Source organism: Balaenoptera borealis (assembly GCF_965194805.1).
Source record: "Balaenoptera borealis genome assembly, chromosome: 5".
NCBI classification, from domain to species: domain Eukaryota; kingdom Metazoa; phylum Chordata; class Mammalia; order Artiodactyla; family Balaenopteridae; genus Balaenoptera; species Balaenoptera borealis.
In genome coordinates, this window is record NC_138862.1 from 71,337,080 (window position 1) to 71,359,205 (window position 22,126).

General features: G+C 39.7%; 3 protein-coding genes across 17 annotated transcripts in view; 1 reads left to right on the forward strand and 2 right to left on the reverse strand.

Annotated features, from left to right (window-relative positions):
* LMLN (leishmanolysin like peptidase) overlaps positions 1-8,549 on the reverse strand; it is a 135,645-nt gene extending 127,096 nt beyond the window's left edge. For 3 of the 6 annotated variants that reach the window (XM_082392330.1, XM_082392331.1, XM_082392333.1), the window contains exon 1: positions 6,020-8,146. In XM_082392330.1, coding sequence (XP_082248456.1) covers positions 6,020-6,238 — 219 coding nt within the window. In that variant the 5' untranslated portion in view covers positions 6,239-8,146. Of the gene's footprint in view, positions 1-6,019 lie in introns of all 6 variants that reach the window. The other 3 variants (XM_082392335.1, XM_082392334.1, XM_082392332.1) reach the window with 3 other exon arrangements.
* A 1,675-nt stretch (positions 8,550-10,224) lies between these two features.
* RPL35A (ribosomal protein L35a) lies at positions 10,225-13,713 on the reverse strand. Of its 6 annotated transcripts, none has more exons than XM_082392352.1 (5): positions 13,610-13,713; positions 12,934-12,978; positions 12,568-12,720; positions 11,326-11,470; positions 10,225-10,305 (listed from the first exon to the last, which is right to left on the reverse strand). In XM_082392352.1, exons 1-5 carry the CDS (start codon positions 13,696-13,698, stop codon positions 10,282-10,284), a joined length of 456 nt encoding a protein of 151 aa, XP_082248478.1. In that variant the 5' UTR covers positions 13,699-13,713; the 3' UTR covers positions 10,225-10,281. The 6 variants fall into 6 exon arrangements, with proteins under 6 accessions (XP_082248478.1, XP_082248480.1, XP_082248481.1 ...); XM_082392354.1 differs by having other exon boundaries at positions 13,531-13,628; XM_082392355.1 differs by having other exon boundaries at positions 13,410-13,613.
* A 146-nt stretch (positions 13,714-13,859) lies between these two features.
* Positions 13,860-22,126, forward strand: part of DRC9 (dynein regulatory complex subunit 9) — a 67,694-nt gene continuing 59,427 nt past the window's right edge. For 4 of the 5 annotated variants that reach the window (XM_082392346.1, XM_082392343.1, XM_082392347.1 and 1 more), the window contains exon 1: positions 13,860-14,109. The gene's annotated coding sequence lies outside the window, so the exon portion shown is untranslated. The remainder of the gene's footprint in view (positions 14,110-22,126) is intronic. The other variant, XM_082392344.1, reaches the window with a different exon arrangement.

Sequence of the window (22,126 nt, forward strand, 5' to 3'; positions counted from 1 at the left end):
ACCACAACGTTATGAGATTAGAAATGAATTATAGGGAAAAACACATAAAAAATAGAAACACATGGAGGCTAAACAATACGTTACTAAGTAACCAAGAGATCACTGAAGAAATCAAAGAGGAAATCAAAAAACACTACGAACAAATGACAATGAAAACACAATGATCCAAAACCTATGGGATGCAGCAAAAGCAGTTCTAAGAGGGAAGTTTATAGCAATACAAGCCTACCTAAAGAAACAAGAAAAATCTCAAGTAAACAATCTAACTGTACACCTAAAGGAACGAGAGAAAGAAGAACAAACAAAACCCAAAGTTAGTAGAAAGAAAGAAATCATAAACATCAGAGCAGAAATAAATGAAAGAGAAACAAAGAAAACAAGAGCAAAGATCAATGAAACTAAAAGCTGGTTCTTTGAGAAGATAAACAAAATTGATAAACCTTTAGCCAGACTCTTCAAGAAAAAGAGGGAGAGGACTCAAATCAATAAAATTAGAAATGAAAAAGGAGAAGTTACAACGGACACCACAGAAATACAAAGCATCATAAAAGACTACTACAAGCAACTCTGCCAATAAGATGGACAACTGGGAAGAAATGGACAAATTCTTAGAAAGGTATAACCTTCCAAGACTGAACCAGGAAGAAATAGAAAATATGAACAGACCAATCACAAGTAATGAAATTGAATCTGTGATTAAAAATCTTCCAACAAACAAAAGTCCAGGACCAGATGGCTTCACAGGTGAATTCTATCAAACATTTAGAGAAGAGCTAATACCCATCCTTCTCAAACTCTTCCAAAAATTTGCAGAGGAAGGAACACTCCCAAACTCATTCTATGAGGCCACCATCACCCTGATAGCAAAACCAGACAAAGATACTACAAAAAAAGAAAATTACAGCCCAATATCACTGATGAATACAGATGCAAAAAATCCTCAACAAAATACTAGCAAACAGAATCCAACAACAGATTAAAAGGATCATACACCATGATCAAGTGGGATTTATCCCAGGGATGCAAGGATTCTTCAATATACACAAATCAATCAATGTGATACACCATTTTAACAAACTGAAGAATAAAAACCATACGATCATCTCAATAGATGCAGAAAAAGCTTTTGACAAAATTCAACATTGATTTATGAAAAAAACTCTCTAGAAAGTGGGCATAGAGGCAACCTACCTCAACATCATTAAGGCCACATATGACAAACCCACAGCAAACATCATTCTCAATGGTGAAAAACTGAAAGCATTTCCTCTAAGAGCAGGAACAAAACAAGGATGGCCACTCTTGCCACTATTATTCAACATAGTTTTGGGAGTCCTAGCCACGGCAATCAGAGAAGGAAAAGAAATAAAAGGAATACAAACTGGAAAAGAAGTAAAACTGTCACTGTTTGCAGATGACATGATACTATACATAGAGAATCCTAAAGATGCCACCAGAAAACTACTAGAGCTAATCAATGAGTTTGGTAAAGTTGCAGGATACAAGATTAATGTACAGAAATCTCTTGCATTCCTATACCCTAACAACGAAAGATCAGAAAGAGAAATTAAAGAAACAATCCCATTCACCATTGCAACAAAAAGAATAAAATACCTAGGAATAAACCTACCTAAGAAGGTAAAAGACCTGTACTCAGAAAACTATAAGACACTGATGAAAGAAATCAAAGATGACACAAACAGATGGACAGATATACCATGTTCTTGGATTGGAAGAATCAATATTGTGAAGATGACTATACTACCCAAAGCAATCTACAGATTCAATGCAATCCCTATCAAATTACCAGTGGCATGTTTTACAGAACTAGAACAAAAAATCATAAAATTTGTATGGAGACACAGAAGATCCCGAATAGCCAAAGCAGTCTTGAGGGAAAAAAACGGAGCTGGAGGAATCAGACTCCCTGACTTCAGACTATACTACAAAGCTACAGTAATCAAGACAATATGGTACTGGCACAAAGACAGAAATATAGATCAATGGAACAGGATAGAAAGCCCAGAGATAAACCCACACACCAATGGTCAACTAATCTATGACAAAGGGGGCAAGGATATACAATATAGAAAAGACAGTCTCTTCAATAAGTGGTGCTGGGAAAACTGGACAGCTACATGTAAAAGAATGAAATTAGAACACTCCTTAACACCATACACAAAAATAAACTTAAAATGGATTAGAGACCTAAATGTAAGACTGGACACTATAAAACTCTTAGAGGACAACATAGGAAGAACACTCTTTGACATAAATCACAGCAAGATTTTTTCTGCTCCACCTCCTAGATTAATGGAAATAAAAACAAAAATAAACAAATGGGACCTAATGAAACTTCAAAGCTTTTGCAAAGCAAAGGAAACAAGAAACATGACGAAAAGACAACCCTCACAATGGGAGAAAATATCTGCAAACAAATCAACGGATAAAGGATTAATCTCCAAAATATATAAACAGTTCATGCAGCTCGATATTAAAAAAACAAACAACCCAATCCAAAAATGGGCAGAAGACCTAAATAGACATTTCTCCAAAGAAGACATACAGATGGCCAAGAAGCACATGAAAAGCTGCTCAACATCACTAATTATTAGAGAAATGCAAATCAAAACTACAATGAGGTATCACCTCACACCAATCTGAAGGGGCACCATCAGAAAATCTACAAACAACAAATGCTGGGGAGGGTGTGGAGAAAAGGGAACCCTCTTGCACTGTTGGTGGGAATGTAAATTGGTACAGCCACTACGGAGAACAGTATGGAGGTTCCTTAAAAAACTAAAAATAGAATTACCATATGACCCAGCAATCCCACTACTGGGCATATACCCAGAGAAAACCATAATTCAAAAAGACACATGCACCCCAATGTTCACTGCAGCACTATTTACAATAGCTAGGTCATGGAAGCAACCTAAATGTCCATCGACAGACGAATGGATAAAGAAGAAGTGGTACATATATACAATGGAATATTACTCAGCCATAAAAAGGAACGGAATTGGGTCATTTGTAGAGATGTGGATGGATCTAGTGACTGTTATACAGAGTGAAGTAAGTCAGAAAGAGAAAACAAATATCGTATATTAACGTGTATATATGGAACCTCGAAAAATGGTACAGATGAACCGGTTTGCAGGGCAGAAATAGAGAGACAGATGTAGAGAACAAATGTATGGACACCAACGGGGGAAAGTGGCAGGGGGTGGGTGGTGGGATGAACTGGGAGATTGGGATTGACATGTATAATATGTATAAAATAGATAACTAATAAGAACCTGCTGTATAAAAAAATAAATTAAATAAAATTCAAAAATTCAAAAAAAAAAGCTAACAAAAACTTCACTAAGAAAGGAAACTATAAACCAACATCATTCATAAACATAGATGCAAAAGTCCTTAATCTATGAGCAAATTGAATTCAGAAGTGTATTAAAAGGATAATACATCATAACCAAGCAGGGTCTATTCCAAAAATGCATGGTTGATTTACTATTGGAAAATCCAAAGTTATGTACCATATCACACTACATATTATATAACTGCATTGATATAAGCTCAGTTCCAGAATAGGCAAAACTAATTTGATGTAAAATCTAAATCTAATATCAAAAGAAAAAAGGAACAATAGTCGCCTGGGGTGGATGGGAGAGACTGACTGGCACAGGACAGGAGGGAACTTTCTGGAGACTTGAAAATGTTCTATATTGTGATAGGGTTGTGGGTTTTACATAAATATACATGATTGCATTTGCTACATTTCAGTATATATAAACCTTACAAAAATTTTTTTTTAAGTAACAGTAACAGTGGGAAAATGGGGAATGGGTAGAAGTATATGAAACAAAATAAGAGAATACTGTTAAGTGCTGAAGCTGGGTGAAGGGTCATGGGAGTTCATTATACTATTCTGTTTTGGGGTTTGTTTTAATTTACATAATAAAAACAAAAACAAAACAAAACGTAGAGTTTTTAGTTGAGAAGAAGATATATGAGTCAAAATGTTTCGTAGTTCCCCACCATTACCAATAAAAAGTTACTGTAATTTCCTGTTGCAATTAAGAGGTGCAGTCACTAGTATTACAATGAATAGTACTTGCCTATACTTTGTGTCCAAGCCAAAGCAAAGAGATTGGTTAGGAGGACTTGCTACTACACACACTATGAAGAACTAGTAAAATTTATTAGGAATATGAACTCTCAAGAAGAACTTAATAGCTTGCTTTGAATATCTGAAGCACTATCACTATTTAGTTTGTTCAGTCAAGAGCCATAAATAAAAATAGTGGATGGAAGGTTCAGGAGGAGTTTTCAGCTCTATATTTTTATTATATCTGGCCGTGCCATGCGGCATGCGGTATCTTAGTTCCCCGCCAGGGACTGAAGCCGTGCCCCCCTGCAGTGGAAGCTCGGAGTCTTAACCACTGGACCAGCAGGAACGTCTGTGTTTTCAGCTCTATAAAAAGAAGAACAATGATCTCTCCAAAAAGCAAAGGGGCTGCCTTTGGAGATAACTTCCCTATTTGTGGAAATGTTCAAATATAAGTAGGAGATTTGTACACTGGCAACAATCACAAGAAGAAAACAGCTATTAAGGTTCCTTCTAGTACAGAGATTTTGCAGTTCTCCGAACTATTTTCTCTTCTTTTGATCTAAATTCAAAGAGAGAAGTGCAGGGCTTTGTGGGAATGTCTTTTAAAAAGAATTCACTAGGTGGGTGGGGGGAACTGAGGAGATGTTTAAGGGTACAAACTTGCAACTAGTAGATAAGTCCCGGACATCTAACGTACAACATAGTGATTATAGACAACAATACTGTATTATAAACTTACAAGTTGCTAAGAGACTAAAAAAAATAAAGTAAAATAATTCAGCCAGAATGCAGTGTCATGATAAAAGCTGTAATACAGCCACAAACCCCAAACTTAGTATTCTGGCATATACGGTTATGAGCAGCATGCATAGAAATTTTTGGAAATTATCACAAAAATGAATGGTCTTAGATTCTGGGCTGAACTGAAAATTTCTAGATTAATCTTTCTTGTTAAAGTAAGAAGACAAATTATAAAATCAATCACAACATGCAGCCCTGACCCAGGTACTGTGTCTTCTTTCCTCAAAGAATACTGATTATTGTGTTCCCTCCTCTGATCTAAGTACTGTGGAGAAATCAAAGTATAAGACACAAACCTTACCCCAAGGAAAATTACAATTTAACTACAAAGGCAAGACACGCCTGAAAACAAACCGTCACCACATAGCGGTACTTGGTTAAGTGCCAGAAGAGAGTACAGATAAGACATACTGTGAAATGGAAAGAACATTCTACTGGGGGTGGTTTCAGCAGGCTGCCTTGAGGTTAAGGAACTCAGAATGAAAGAATTTAGACAGGAATAAAAATGTAATGGGAGGGAGGCAGGCACTTCCAGGGCAGGAGAACAGGGTAAAGCAAGCATTGTGATGAAGTAACTTGAAAATCAACCTAAATTTTGTCTCCAGAGAATCCCCAGTATCCCTTCAGTGCCTTTGTCTAGCTCTCCTATCAATTTCTTCTCAAACCTTTAGATCAGTGGTTCCCAAAGTGAGGTCCTTGGACAAGCAGCATCATCAACTATCTGGGAACTTCAACTGCAAATTCTGAGGCCCCATCCCAGATCTAATGAGTCAGAAGTGGGCAGAGGGAGGGAATGGAGCGGCAATCTGTGTTTGAACAAGTCCTTCAGGTGATTCTGATGCCCGTTCAAGTTTGAAAACCTTTGCTCTAGGACTTCCTGATAAGCACAACCCTCCGCGCAGGAAACTGATGACGTTCTGAGTGCCTAAGTGAGCCACTTCGCTGGGTGCAGGAAGGGAGTTGATAGCAGGTCCCAGCCCTCTAAGAGTTCAGTCTCTGGCCCAATCTCGCTTTCTCCTCCAGTACCCCTTGTTCCAATCACTATCCTCTATGCCATCGCCTCCCGTATTACTTTACCCTCACAGGGCCCCTCCGTCGCCCTACCTCAGACTCAGAGGGGACGTGGTGCCGGCAGGGAGGAGAACTGCCCAAGGAGACAGGAATAGATGTAGCGCTTGCCCGGAGCCCGCCCAACAGGAGTAAAACGCCTCGGACCCATAAAGAACCGCTCCACTGCCACCGGCTCGGGCTCCGGCCTGAAGCCGAGGAGCTCGCTCTTCCACCCGTCTCGGCCGCCATCTTCAGGCCGAGCGTCGTTACCATGGAGTACGTGACGCCTCCGCGCCCATCGCCAGCCCCGCCCCTCGCCTCTCGAGGCAGGTGGAGGGACTTGGCGGTGGAAAGGTGCTTTTTGATTGGCTAGCGTCACCCATAAGAAGTTCACCGCGGAAGACGAGAGTTGCATCACGTCCATCGCGTCTCATTCGCGCGAAGCCGGCCAATAAACGCCACTTGGCGGCCCACGTGAGTTGGGCTGTGGGAAGATTAGTGGGTGCTGTTGGTAATGGGATGATACGTCGGTGTCCTTACTGAGGCAGTTTTTCACTTTTTAATTCAGTTATTCACCGAAAAGATATGCACTCACTAGGTGCCAGGTGCTTAGACATATAAATACATGCAAAATCTTTTATGGTTAGCTCTCTGTATAAAAGGTAAATGGAATGTAATTTTCATTTTTACTTATCCTGAGTCACCAATTCTAGACCTACTTTTTAAAAAAATTTAAGTGTAGTTGATTTACAGTATCGTGTTAGACCCACTTAATGAAAGTCATTTTCTGTAAAATCAAATGTGTTCTTTACTATTCAACCCCATCCCTTAACTTCTATGAATGTAAGAATTGCAACTGCATTAACCCCGGAGACTAGGTAGACCCTTGCCATTAAGGAAACTACCTTAAAAACTGAGCCGTGAGGAACTATAAGAAATTGGAAATTGGGACAAATCTCCTTGTGGCCCATGAAACAAAGAATTAAAACCAGGAACTGAAAGCACCGAGCTGTAACAGTCATTCCAGGAACTGAATATTGTAAATTACTATGCTAGGAACTGTAGTAGAAAAAAAAAAAAGAACAGAAAATCCCCAAGAATTTACAATTCATTGGTGAAGATAATGTACTTAAAAAAAAAAAAAAAAATGGTTGGGGCATTTTACCAGTAGACTCATTAGATGTGTCTATCATCCCACAACTAGTGGAAGCTGGGATGTCAAACAAAATTTATCACTTTATAACGTACTGTCTACACAAAACCACAAAGAAATTGTGGATTGTGAGTAAAGAATGGTACCGGTCATCTTCAGTTTCCTAGGGGTAAAGGCAGTGTCATGCTGGTGGAGGGGCAGTTTCAATAGTCTAAAGGACAAGATGCTAGCCGTTTTAAGTTCATTTCTGTGAAACATTCAACTCCTCCAATGTAACTTTGGCTTGAGGACTGCCTTTGCACTGACCAAACCTCGCTATGGGAGCAGAAAAGCGTAATACAGGCTCTCACTCCCCCCACCCAACCGTCTCCTAGTCCCCCAACTTTGTAAATGCACTGTTACCCGTTCAGCAACCAAAGCTAGGAAGTTAGTTTTGAAGACTCCTCTCTACAATCAATTGGTTTAAACATTCGGTTAATGTTTAGTCTGCTCTATTAAAGTACTCAAATATCTCAGTTAAGACTGCAAAGCCTACCTGGTTTTCCCTTCCTTCAGTTTATGCTGGGTTGCCACAAGGATCTTTCTAAAATATGAATCTTGTCACCTGTCACTCAAGCTCTTCAGTAACACTCTAATACAAGAATATTGTTAGAACTTCCCTGGTGGTCCAGTGGTTAAGACTCAGTGTTTCCACTGCAGGGGGGAAGGGTTCCATCCCTGGTCGGGGAACTAAGATCCCCGACATGTCATGGGCAGCGTAGCCAAAAAAAAAAATAAAGACTATTGTCTAAAATCCTGGCAGCTGGTAGTTTTCTAGACTTACTGTCCAATTACTTCCAATTGGTTTCAGTCACTACATAACCCAGTTAAATTGTTCAAGTGCCTTCTGCTTTCGCAATGTTTGTGCCATTTTCCTTTTCTGAAGTACCACCCCCAAGCATCTCTTCCTCTATTCGATGATCCCCAAGAGTACATCTACTTAACTGGCACAACAAAGTAGTTACCTTTAGTTTATGTTGGCTGTTTGTTTTTTTTTTTAATTATGTTTTGGCTCCGTTGGGTCTTTGTTGCCGCTCACAGGCTTTCTCTAGTTGCAGTGCGCGGGCTTCTCATTGCGGTGGCTTCTCTTGTTGCGGAGCGTGAGCTCTAGGCGCACGGGCTCAGTAGTTGTGGCACTCGGGCTTAGTTGCTCCACAGCATATGGGATCTTCCCAGACCAGGGCTTGAACCCATGTCCCCTGCACTGGCAGGCAGTCTTAACCACTGCACCACCAGAGAAGCACCCCCCCCCCTTATTTTTTTATAAATTTATTTATTTTTGGTTGCATTGGGTCTCTGTTGCTGCGCAGGGGCTTTCTCTAGTTGTGGTGAGCGGGGGCTACTCTTCGTTGTGGTGCGCGGGCCTCTCATTGAGGTGGCTTCTCTTGCTGCAGAGCACGGGCTCCAGTAGTTGTGGTGCACAGGCCTAGCCGCTCCGCAGCACGTGGGAGCCTCCCGGACCAGGGCTCAAACCCGTGTCCCCTGCATTGGCAGGTGGATTCTTAACCACTGAGCCACAAGGGAAGCACCCCACCCCCCTTATTTTTTAATATTTATTTTCTTTGTCTTTTGGCTGTGTCGGGTCTTAGTGCGGGCTCTTCCTTGTGGTGCAGGGCTTCTCTCTAGTTGTGGCACGCGAGCTTACCTGCCCCGCGGCATGTGTGATCTTAGTTCCGCGACCAGGGATCAAACCTGCATCCCCTGCATTGGTAGGCGGATTCTTTACCACTGGACCACCAGGGAAGTCCCCTAACCAAATTTCAAGTTGTGGGGCCATGAAATGAACTGCTTAGATCCGGCGAAGAGAGCATAACTGACCAATGACGCCAAGCTGCTTCTCCTTACCATCCACCTCATTTGCCTTGAGGCCATGGCTCCTGAGGGTTGCTGCTAGACAAATAAGACTGGCAGTACAAACACAAGCCCCTTTTCCGTGACTCTTCCAACAGCAATTTTGGCTTCAGGGCCACCATTAAACTAACCAAACCGTAGAACTGCTGTGCGCCTTCATGCTAATCATTTTTTAGAGTCTGCTTCTTAGAGAAACCAAATACAATTAAAAACTGTTAAAAGGGGTGCAGTTTGGCAAACTCCCAGTTTTCTGTTGATATTTTCAGTGGAACGTCAAGATCTGTTGGTTAACAAAAGGAGTACCTGCTACTGCATCAAACACCTAAATCCACCATACTGCAAACTGATGCCTTGGTTCAAACTTGTATTCAGCACATTCTGAGATTTAAAATATTCTGCAGCCCTGCTTAGTTGCCTTTGTATCATGCCAAAACATCTCAATCCTGCACTTTACTATTAAAACATGGAGTAAAGGAAAGCAACCCTGTCCAGGCAATCCTGACCACCCCCCACCAAGATTTTTTAAGGTATGTGGCAACTTAGGGACACTTTCAACTTAGACATTATTCCCAGTCAAGTGTTATATACTGGATGCTTTGTCCAGTCACAAATCCCAAGGATATCTCATCCAAATGAGCTGCCAAATACCATCAATATAATCCTCATTCAAATTTCTCCCAACTACCATTTTTAAGCCCCAAGTTTCCCAACCAATCTATATTAAATAAGTGCATGCTACTACAAGGTACTTTAGGAGGTCAAGATATTTTCAGTTTCCTTCAATTTAATGAGGGAGGCAGTTACCAGTACCACAGCTGAAATAAGGGGAAAAGTTATAGAAGATCCATTTGATGTGGAAATCTGGAAAAGTTTCATGGTGTGTATCAATACTGGCTAAAAATTGACTTCTGTCCTTTCTGCGGTATCTCCACTTGTCCAAAAACGTTTCATAGGCTAGGTTCCAGCACTCCATCACTGTAAACCTTCCAAGATACTCCTTTCCACCGTCCCCAACTAAAGCTTACTTGTAACCTTCCCCCCAACATTTAAGGTCTTATATTAAGATACATCCTATCCTCATCAAAACCCTCCTGTTGTCTAAATCCCTGTAATTGCCATATTCTCTGGGCTCCTGTATACTCTGAAAATGCCCAATAACCACCACCATTTAAGCACTTAGCAACTGAATTCAGGGCAAAGAATTTTTTAAGCCGTGTTAACAAAAATACAAGGGAACAAATCCACACTTTTATTTATTTACTTTTCAATAAGTTTAAATCCTTGAAGGGTACAGCATCTGGTGGGGGGGGGAAAGAACATAATGTCATTAAGTGCATGTTATATACAAACAGTTATTGAATACCACAACATGAATAAATCTCCCATTGTCCCATTACCCATCTCTGAAAGGCACCCAATGACTTATATACTCGTGGGAAGGGAACTAAATTTTTAGAGCCTTCAGTTTCTAGGTGAACATTCTTTGACTAAGAACCAGTACTGGGAACCCGAGAGTCCATTTAATTTTGCTTCCTCTAACGATAGTAAAAACCTCCTCTGATGAGAAATCTCAACTGCTCAGCAGGGTTCAAAAGTACCCCGTGACCCCAAGGATGTAGCCATGTCTATTAAAAATAGATCCTAACTGAAGAAAACAGGAGCTATCCTGTTAAAAATATCACAGAATCTGGAGTTGAAGTCCTGGGACATGAGCATTGGTTTTCCTCTATAAAATAAGGCTAATACCTATTTGAACAAGACTGTCATGATGAAGAGATCAGAAATATTAATTATGCCAGGAAAAGGTATGTTGAATTTTTATTTTCTAGCGATTACTTCAGAGCCCAATAAATATATTTGCCAGAAAATTGTTCATTTAAATAGGTGACCCTCGAACAACACAAGTTTGAACTGTGCGGGTCCACTTATACACAGATTTTTTTTCAGTAAATACTTACTACATGATCCACAGTTGACTGAATCCACAGATGCAGAAGCCAACTGTAAAGTTATACGTGGATTTCTCACAGTGCCCCTAACCTCTGCGTTGTTCAAGGGTCAACTGTGCTATTCCCCACCACCCCCAGACAGCTTTAGCAATTACCTGAAATCTAGGCACAATCCATTTGAACCCTTTGCCTTCACTTTTCTTATAATGCCAAAAAATGTTCCATAATACATTTACACAGTAGCCCCTAATTTTACAGCATGATCTACTGGTGACATTTTATAATCACAATAGTCCTTAGTAGTCAAAGCCAAACACCGTGAGCTTAGTTTGATTCAAAAGGTGCCACGTTGCTAATAATGTACTTACCACACGGATTCTGTGTCCAATGGCCTTAGCAGGAAGGTTGCTTCGGAATTTGGCACGAACCATGCCACTGTTTCCATGAGCACGAGTTATCTTTCCCCAGATTACTCTGGTTTTGTTAGGTTTTCCACCAGGAGTTACTGTGTTGCTGATTTTAAAAGAGGATTAAAAAAGGTATGAGAACCCAGACAACCAGTATAGTGTGGTACAAAATCAAGGTGACTTCCAGACCAGTTACCCTCAACCCTAGCTTAAATGGTAATAGCTGTAATATGGGGAGGGGGGAGGGAAGGGGGGGGGGACAAGAAATGTGAGGATATTTTGAGTGTAGGGAGAGAGGAACTTGTTTGTAATTTTAAATAGCCAGGGAAGGCCTTACTAAGAAGCTAACACTGGAAAAAAAGACTCGAAGGTAAGGGAACAGCTTGTGTTAAAAACTGAGGTTGTGTCCCTGGCTTGTGGAAAGGAAGACGATGCCAAGAGATGAATCCTAGCTGGGTTAAGAGAGGACAGAGGGAGCCCTGAATGCATACGGTCTTGGAAGCTCCTTAATGACTTTAGCTTTTACTAAATGAGATGGGGAAGAGTTGTAATTTGAGCAATGTACAGATGATTTGACTTATAATTTTAAAGGATTGGGAAATCCCTAGTGGTCCAGTGATTAAGACTCTATGCTTTCACTGCCAAGGACACGGGTTCAGTCCCTGGTCAGGGAACTAAGATCCTGCAAACCACGCATGGCAAAAAAAATTAAAAAATTAAAAAATTTAAAGGATCACTCTGGTTGCAGGAGGAAAGGGGAATGGGGGAAATGAAAACATGTTCCCAAAGATCTTTTTAAATACAAGTTAAATACACAATAGTCCACCCATTTCGTCCACCCCAGCCCCACCTCTATCCCAGAGATTTTAATTGATCTGGAATGGGTTTAAGAACCAATGCTCTAGAGAGATAACATCTTTAAACATCTATAAAAATTGTAACTTCAAGAGATCAACAAAATGAATTAAGCGATATGAAAAATGCTCTATAAAACCTTAAGATCATAATACAAGGACCTGACGCCTTCCTTAAAACAAATTAATAGATGTAATTTTTCTAAGTGCAGAAGACACCTATATCCAACACTAACCATGAATTTCCTTGAACTCCCAAAGTAGAAACCACAACAATACCATTTACTTAACAAACTTCAAATGAGACCAATCAAGTGAAAACTCAAAAAGCACAATGCTATCAACTTACTTCTTTGCTTTGTACACGTAAGCACATCTCTTGCCTAGATAGAATTCAGTTTCATCTCGAGCATATACACCTTCAATTTTCAGGAGAGCTGTGTGCTCCCTCTGGTTCCGTAGACCCCGCTTATAGCCAGCAAAAATGGCCTTGGACCACAGCCTAAGACAAAATATACTGTTAATCATAAGCTGTTAAAAGATCTCATTTAACTTCAACAAACCACAGGTATGATTTGGCTTGTAATGACAACCACCTAAAAGTTACCTATATAGCAAACATCTAATTTTTTCCCCACCAGTTTTAAACTCACATGTAGGATCACGCCTAATAAACAAACTACAAGTACAAAGCAATGATATTTAAAACGCATACCTCCCAGACATATTTGTCGTTTTAGAAGTCCTGTTCCCAGCAGGCCTTAAAACAAAAATAATGTTTAAAATCTTGCAGCGCGCGTTTCCCACCTAGTCTCCTCTGGAATAGCGCCCCAAACTCAAGAGAATACCTGATAACTAAGCAAATTCCAAAAGGAAGACAAAACCTAAAGTAGCAAGACAGTACACTACAGGAAGTAACTCCTAGAAACCCCAAAAGAAAACCTTAAGAAAGTTCACGCCACGATCATAGGGGAAAAAAAGATCAAGGAGCCAGAGAAGCACGCAGAGAACAAGACGTTTAAACACTGAATGGGAAAGAAAAACTAAAGAAAGACATAGTAAACAGGCAAAGCCAGGTTTGAGGTGGGAGTAAATGAACAAAGAACCCTGCCTAAAGGTGCCACTGCTGCCAGACAAAATGCATCTATTTTATATTTTACTCCGCTAGGGACCGCAAGCAACTCCAGTTACCGGAGCACCCATTCTCGGAGGTCAGGGGACCAGCACCATCAGTCCCGTATCTCCTCCATCCTGTCCTCCCTGTTGCTGGAATCCATAGAAATCATGAGCTGGTAAAGCCTCGGAGCCGCACCAGCATATCATGAGAGGCATATAGCCGAGCCGACCCCACTTATTCGCCCCCAAAGTTCAGCTGCGGGAACGCCACACACCTCCACAGGGTCCAAGATGGCTGAAAAAGAAACAGAAGGCCCCGCCGCGTGGCCTCGTGGGTAAACGCCTCTCCGCCCTGCCCCCCCATGTAGGTATCTTCCGCCACCGCCAAGAAAATAAGCCTCAGAAATCGTCTTCTGACTGAAATAAGCCACGTTCAAGAGCACTCGTACAATTCTTTCCCTAAGTCCTTTTATCTTTGTAAACTGCAACATGTACTATATACTTTGGAACAGAGGGAGGCAAAATGGTAGCCAGCTAAAGGAGAAGAACAGGTCCTCCGAAGCTGTGCGTTGCCATAGAAACACCTTAGCTTGGTTCCGGCGGCGTCGGGTGCTGTAGCGGGAAAAGTGAAGCCGGACTGGAGGACTACCCCCGCCTCGAATACCCCAGATTTGATTCGCCAACAAGGGGGTATCTTTCCTTCTTACCACATAGCAGTAGGGCGAACGGAAACTCTCGGATCCTATCCTGGAAGAGAAAGACTGCGAGCACAAAGGCAGGAAGGGAGAGCTCTTCCTTCTCTTTATCTTTTGTCCCCCACCACCCCCTTACTCCTTTCCTCCTACTCCTTTATCTCTTTCCAGAAATGACTTAAGTTCTTACCGCCAATCTTCATTTTGACTCCGAGGGTGAAGAGCACTGTCCTGAAAAGGCTTTGTTGCCTTTTTTTTTTTTATTATTATTATTTTTTTATTTTTACAAGAGATAGACTGACACCAAGCATTGTACATGGATGACCACAACAAAAGCAACAATGATTGCAATTATCAAACATGAAACACACTCATACTATGTCATAATATTGACATTCAGTCCAGTAATCCTCCACTGTAACAACTCCTTTACTTTGCAGTGAAAATTGATTTGTATATTCTTTGGCTCTGAGTCCTTGTGGGATTTTTTTTTTTTTTAATTCAGACAGAAAGTCACAAAAATTATACTCATCCTCATCAGTTCAATCAGTCCCATGTAATTAATTTTTTTTTCATCTTGATCTTTTGTTAGCACTTTTATGAGTTCATCGGTTTTTCATTAGAGTTCTGAAAATGCTTATTCATTCAGTTCAGCAGTACAGTCAGTTACCAGAAACCTGTACTTGTCAGTCTTTTCCATGAATTTCTTGAAGATGAAAGCCTTTTATAGGAACATATTTGCAAAAGCATCAGAGTACACCCAGAACTGTCTGTAAATGACAAAAGACTTAAAAATGACCACTGTTAAAGATTTGATGGAAGTTCATAATAATGCAGTTGACAAGAAAATTAGTTATTTCTGAGATATACATTTTAAAGTAATAACTAGGATTATTACTTATAACATTATACCAGAACATATAAGATTTTTAGAAATTTCATGTAATGTCTGAAACATTTATATTAACATATTTCCATACATATTTCCATACAAATACAAATATAAGGTTTTTAGAAATTTCATGTAATGTCTGAAACATTTATATTAACATATTTCCATACAAATAACCCAATGAAAGTTTAGTATTAGTTGTTTTGTTTGTTTTTTTATACTGCAGGTTCTTATTAGGCATCAATTTTATACACATCAGTGTATACATGTCAATCCCAATCGCCCAATTCAGCACACCACCATCCCCACCCCACCGCAGTTTTCCCCTCTTGGTGTCCATATGTCCATTCTCTACATCTGTGTTTCAACTTCTGCCCTGCAAACCAGCTCATCTGTACCATTTTTCTAGGTTCCACATACATGCATTAATATACGATATTTGTTTTTCTCTTTCTGACTTACTTCACTCTGTATGACAGTCTCTAGATCCATCCACGTCTCAACAAATGACTCAATTTCGTTTCTTTTTATGGCTGAGTAATATTCCATTGTATATATGTACCACTTCTTCTTTAGCCATTCGTCTGTTGATGGGCATTTAGGTTGCTTCCATGACCTGGCTATTGTAAATAGTGCTGCAATGAACATTCGGGTGCATGTGTCTTTTTGAATTATGGTTTTCTCTGGGTAAATGCCCAGTAGTGGGATTGCTGGGTCATATGGTAATTCTATTTTTAGTTTTTTAAGGAACCTCCATATTGTTCTCCATAGTGGCTGTATCAATTTACATTCCCACCAACAGTGCAAGAGGGTTCCCTTTTCTCCACACCCTCTCCAGCATTTGTTGTTTGTAGATTTTCTGATGATGCCCATTCTAACAGGAGTGAGGTGATACCTCATTGTAGTTTTGATTTGCATTTCTCTAATAATTAGTGATGTTGAGCATCTTTTCATGTGCTTCGTGGCCGTCTGTATGTCTTCTTTGGAGAAATGTCTATTTAGGTCTTCTGCCCATTTTTGGATTGGGGTGTTTGTTTCTTTAATATTGAGCTGAATGAGCTGTTTATATATTTTGGAGATTAATCCTTTGTCCGTTGATTCGTTTGCAAATATTTTCTCCCATTCTGAGGGTTGTCTTTTCGTCTTGTTTATGGTTTCCTTTGCTGTGCAAAAGCTTTGAAGTTTCATTAGGTCCCATTTGTTTATTTTTGTTTTTATTTCCATTACTCTAGGAGGTGGATCAAAAAAGATCTTGCTGTGATTTATGTCAAAGAGTGTTCTTCCTATGTTTTCCTCTAAGAGTTTTATAGTGTCCAGTCTTATATTTAGGTCTCTAATCCATTTTAAGTTTATTTTTGTGTATGGTGTTAGGGAGTATTCTAATTTCATTCTTTTACATGTAGCTGTCCAGTTTTCCCAGCACCACTTATTGAAGAGACTGTCTTTTCTCCATTGTATATCTTTGCCTCCTTTGTCATAGATTAGTTGACCATAGGTGCGTGGGTTAATCTCTGGGCTTTCTATCTTGTTCCATTGATCTATGTTTCTGTTTTTGTGCCAGTACCATATTGTCTTGATTACTGTAGCTTTGTAGTATAGTCTGAAGTCAGGGAGTCTGATTCCTCCAGCTCCATTTTTTTGCCTCAAGACTGCTTTGGCTATTCGGGGTCTTTTGTGTCTCCACACAAATTTTAAGATGATTTGTTCTAGCTCCGTAAAAAATGCCATTGGTAATTTGATAGGGATTGCATTGAATCTGTAGATTGCTTTGGGTAGTATACTCATTTTCACAATGTTGATTCTTCCAATCCAAGAACATGGTATATCTCTCCATCTGTTGGTATCATCTTTAATTTCTTTCATCAGTGTCTTATAGTTTTCTGCATACAGGTCTTTTGTCTCCCTAGGTAGGTTTATTCCTAGGTATTTTATTCTTTTTGTTGCAATGGTAAATGGGAGTGTTTCCATAATTTCTCTTTCAGATTTTTCATCATTAGTGTATAGGAATGCAAGAGATTTCTGTGCATTAATTTTATATCCTGCAACGTTACCATATTCATTAATTAGCTCTAGCAGTTTTCTGGTGGCAGTTTTAGGATTCTCTATGTATAGTATCATGTCATCTGCAAACAGTGACAGTTTTACTTCTTCTTTTCCAATTTGTATTCCTTTTATTTCTTTTTCTTCTCTGATTGCCGTGGCTAGGACTTCCAGAACTATGTTGAATAATAGTGGTGAGAGTGGACATCCTTGTCTCGTTCCTGATCTTAGAGGAAATGCTTTCAGTTTTTCACCATTGAGAATGATGTTTGCTGTGGGTTTGTCATATATGGCCTTTATTATGTTGAGGTAGGTTCCCTCTACGCCCACTTTCTGGAGAGTTTTTATCATAAACGGGTGTTGAATTTTGTCAAAAGCTTTTTCTGCATCTATTGAGATGATCATATGGTTTTTCTTCTTCAATTTGTTAATATGGTGTATCACATTGATTGATTTGCGTATATTGAAGAATCCTTGCATCCCTGGGATAAATCCCACTTGATCGTGGTGTATGATCCTTTTAATGTGTTGTTGGATTCTGTTTGCTAGTATTTTGTTGAGGATGTTTGCATCTATATTCATCAGTGGTATTGGTCTGTAATTTTCTTTTTTTGTAGTGTCTTTGTCTGGTTTTGGTATCAGGGTGATGGTGGCCTCATAGAATGAGTTTGGGAGTGTACCTTCCTCTGCAATTTTTTGGAAGAGTTTGAGAAGGATAGGTGTTAGCTCTTCTCTAAATGTTTGATAGAATTCACCTGTGAAGCCATCTGGTCCTGGACTTTTGTTTGTTGGAAGATTTTTAATCACAGTTTCAATTTCATTACTTGTGATTGGTCTGTTCATATTTTCTGTTTCTTCCTGGTTCAGTCTTGGAAGGATATACCTTTCTAAGAATTTGTCCATTTCTTCCAGGTTGTCCATTTTATTGGCATAAAGTTGCTTGTAGTAGTCTCTTAGGATGCTTTGTATTTCTGCGGTGTCTGTTGTAACTTCTCCTTTTTCATTTCTGATTTTATTGATTTGAGTCCTCTCCCTCTTTTTCTTGATGAGTCTGGCTAATGGCTTATCAATTTTGTTTATCTTCTCAAAGAACCAACTTTTAGTTTTATTGATCTTTGCTATTGTTTTCTTTGTTTCTATTTCATTTATTTCTGCTCTGATCTTTATGATTTCTTTCCTTCTGCTAACTTTGGGTTTTGTTTGTTCTTCTTTCTCTAGTTTCTTTAGGTGTAAGTTTAGATTGTTTACTTGAGATTTTTCTTGTTTCTTTAGGTAGGCTTGTATAGCTATAAACTTCCCTCTTAGAACTGCTTTCGCTGCATCCCATAGGTTTTGGATCATCGTGTTTTCATTGTCATTTGTCTCTAGGTATTTTTTTATTTCCTCTTTGATTTCTTCAGTGATCTCTTGGTTATTTAGTAACGTATTGTTTAGCCTCCATGTGTTTGTTTTTTTTACGTTTTTTTCCCTGTAATTCATTTCTAATCTCATAGCGTTGTGGTCAGAAAAGATGCTTGATATGATTTCAATTTTCTTAAATTTACTGAGGCTTGATTTGTGACCCAAGATGTGATCTATCCTGGAGAATGTTCCGTGCGCACTTGAGAAGAATGTGTAATCTGCTGTTTTTGGATGGAATGTCCTATATATATCAATTAAATCTATCTGGTCTATTGTGTCATTTAAAGCTTCTGTTTCCTTATTTATTTTCATTTTGGATGATCTGTCCATTGGTGTAAGTGAGGTGTTAAAGTCCCCCACTATGATTGTGTTACTGTCAATTTCCTCTTTTATAGCTGTTAGCAGTTGCCTTATGTATTGAGGTGCTCCTACGTTGGGTGCATATATATTTATAATTGTTATATCTTCTTCTTGGATTGATCCCTTGATCATTCTGTAGTGTCCTTCCTTGTCTCTTGTAACATTCTTTATTTTAAAGTCTATTTTATCTGATATGAGTATAGCTACTCCAGCTTTCTTTTGATTTCCATTTGCATGGAATATCTTTTTCCATCCTCTCACTTTCAGTCTGTATGTGTCCCTAGGTCTAAAGTGGGTCTCTTGTAGACAGCATATATATGGGTCTTGTTTTTGTATCCATTCAGCCAGTCTATGTCTTTTGGTTGGGGCATTTAATCCATTCACGTTTAAGGTAATTATCAATATGTATGTTCCTATGACCATTTTCTTAATTGTTTTGGGTTTGTTTTTGTAGGTCCTTTTCTTCTCTTGCGTTTCCCACTTAGAGAAGTTCCTTTAGCATTTGTTGTAGAGCTGGTTTGGTGGTGCTGAATTCTCTTAGCTTTTGCTTGTCTCTAAAGCTTTTGATTTCTCCATCAAATCTAAATGAGATCCTTGCCCGGTAGAGTAATCTTGGTTGTAGGTTCTTCCCTTTCATCGCTTTAAGTATATCATGCCACTCCCTTCTGGCTTGCAGAGTTTCTGCTGAGAAATCAGCTGTTAACCTTATGGGAGTTCCCTTGTATGTTATTTGTCGTTTTTCCCTTGCTGCTTTCAATAATTTTTCTTTGTCTTTAATTTTTGCCACTTTGATTACTATGTGTCTCGGCGTGTTTCTCCTTGGGTTTATCCTGTATGGGACTCTCTGCGCTTCCTGGACTTGGGTGGCTATTTCCTTTCCCATGTTAGGGAAGTTTTCAACTATAATCTCTTCAAATATTTTCTCTGGTCCTTTCTCTCTCTCTTCACCTTCTGGGACTCCTATAATGCGAATGTTGTTGCGTTTAATGTTGTCCCAGAGGTCTCTTAGGCTGTCTTCATTTCTTTTCATTCTTTTTTCTTTAGTCTGTTCCGCAGCAGTGAATTCCACCATTCTGTCTTCCAGGTCACTTATCCGTTCTTCTGCCTCAGTTATTCTGCTATTGATTCCTTCTAGTGTAGTTTTCATTTCAGTTATTGTATTGGTCATCTCTGTTTGTTTGTTCTTTAATTCTTCTAGGTCTTTGTTAATCATTTCTTGCATCTTCTCAGTCTTTGCCTCCATTCTTATTCCGAGGTCCTGGATCATCTTCACTATCATTATTCTGAATTCTTTTTCTGGAAGGTTGCCTATCTCCACTTCATTTAGTTGTTTTTCTGGGGTTTTTTCTTGTTCCGTCATCTGGTACATAGCCCTCTGCCTTTTCATCTTGTCTATCTTTCTGTAACTGTGGTTTTTGGTCCACAGGCTGCAGGATTGTAGTTTTTCTTGCTTCTGCTGTCTGCCCTCTGGTGGTTGAGGCTATCTAAGAGCCTTGATGGGAGGCTCTGGTGGTGGGTAGAGCTCGGCTTTGTTGCCTTTTAAGGAGAAGTCATTCAGCTGCCAAACTCTCGCGACGCGCAGCACCGTGGTCACGTGCCATAGGTCTTCAGTAAATATTCGTAGACTAGAATGGGATAGCTTAGTGGACGTGAGAGATTTACATTTCCTAATTATTGCACATTTATTTGTGTTGCCCCATGGATTCATTCCTTTTGTCAGCAGTTTGTTGAATGACTGACTACCATGTACGAAACCTTGTTCTTGGCTTGGAGGTGGCTGGAGTAAACAGAACAACAGAAAACTCTGCCCTCATGGAACTTACATTCTAGTAGGGGGAGCAAGACAATGAGCGAGTAAAATATATGGCACATTAGAAGGTAATGTGAGAAAAAATTTTCTCTGTGGAGATTGGCTCCAGATGGGGCAAATAGCAGATACCTAGAAATATGCCACTGATTTAAGCTAGTACCTGATGGACCAGTGGTGAAGAGGTGAGGGGAAGAGTCGTTCAACTTGAAAGAATAGCATATGCAAAGACCCTGAGTTGGAAGGGAGCATGATTCCATAGGAGAAAGAAGCCCATTGAAGCTGGAGCCATGAGGGCAATAAAAGGGCAATGCCAGATGGATCTGGAGAGGAACAGAGTAGCCCAGATCATGCAGGCCCTATGGTCCAAGTTAAGAATTTTACTTTTTTTCCCAAGTTAGTGAGAAACCATTGAAGGGTTCTAAGGAGAGACATGATGAGATTTTCAATTTTAAAAGATGAGTTCTTCATTTCAAAGAGATCACTTTTAATTTGGAAGCTGTGGGGCTTCCCTGGTGGCGCAGTGGTTAAGATCGGCCTGCCAATGCAGGGGACACGGGTTAGAGCCCTGGTCTGGGAAGATCCCACATGCCGCAGAGCAACTAAGCCCGTGCGCCGCTACTACTGAGCCCGTGCACCTAGAGCCCATGCTCTGCAACAAGAGAAGCCACTGCAATAAGAAGCCCGCGCACCGCACCGAATACTAGCCCCTGCTCTCTGCAACTAGAGAAAGACCCAATGCAGCCAAAAATAGTTAATTAATTTTTTAAAATTTGGAAGCTGTTAGAGTAGTTCAGGCAAGAAACAACAGCTAGATTCAGCATGGTGTTGGGGGAGATGGAAATTGAAGGTAAAATCCACAGGACCTCATGGTGGTTTGAATTGGGGGAATGCTGATGTCAGGATGACAGGAAAGAAGCAGAAATGACTCCTGAGTTTCTAGTATTGAGGAATGAGAAGCCATAACAGAATGAAAGCACTGGATTCTACATAAGCATAGTCCTATCTTACCTATGTGAGGCACACTTACCTATGCCCCAGGCCTAAAAAATGGAAAAATAAAGAAACAACAACACAGCAAAAGAGCAAAATCTTAACACCATGCTACTTCCTCCTAAGACTGCCCTTGAACCACAAAATTTGGCTAGTTTGGAGTATCTTTTTTTCAGTTTACATAAAGATTCTTTAATTTTTGCATATGTTTGTTGCATGAGACATACTTGTAAGCACCCTCCTCAGGATCACTTTACTGTGGACAAAATCACACTGGAAACTTACCATTCATTACTCATTCAGTATAGCGCAAAAATCTCCATAGGGTGTTCTCATTGTAAAGGTTATTTAAGCAGAAAGGACTTTGGTTTACTGAGGAAGGGTAACATCTTAACAGCAGTGTTAAACTGATTTTCAGGATAAATACAGTTTTTCTAAGTGCAATCTCAGTTGTTTTTCTAAGTCTGGGTGCAATAAATTCTGTTAATCTGGCAGATCAGGGAAATGGAGCCATCAAATTAAATATTTTAGTAATCACAATAACAGAAAAGTAAATCTGTTATATAAAGATTACCAATTAATACTCAGAATATAATTAAAAAACATA

What these genes read in the sequence shown, in the direction of transcription:
- RPL35A (XM_082392352.1), bottom strand. Translation starts at nt 13,698, where the DNA reads ATGGGGGGGCAGGGCGGAGAGGCGTTTACCCACGAGGCCACGCGGCGG. An exon ending in ACGACAAATATGTCTGGGAG is followed by an intron (nt 12,721 to 12,933) that starts GTATGCGTTTTA and finishes ATTTTGTCTTAG; the next exon opens with GCTGTGGTCCAAGGCCATTT. An exon ending in TTGGACACAGAATCCGTGTG is followed by an intron (nt 10,306 to 11,325) that starts GTAAGTACATTA and finishes CCCCCCCACCAG; the next exon opens with ATGCTGTACCCTTCAAGGAT.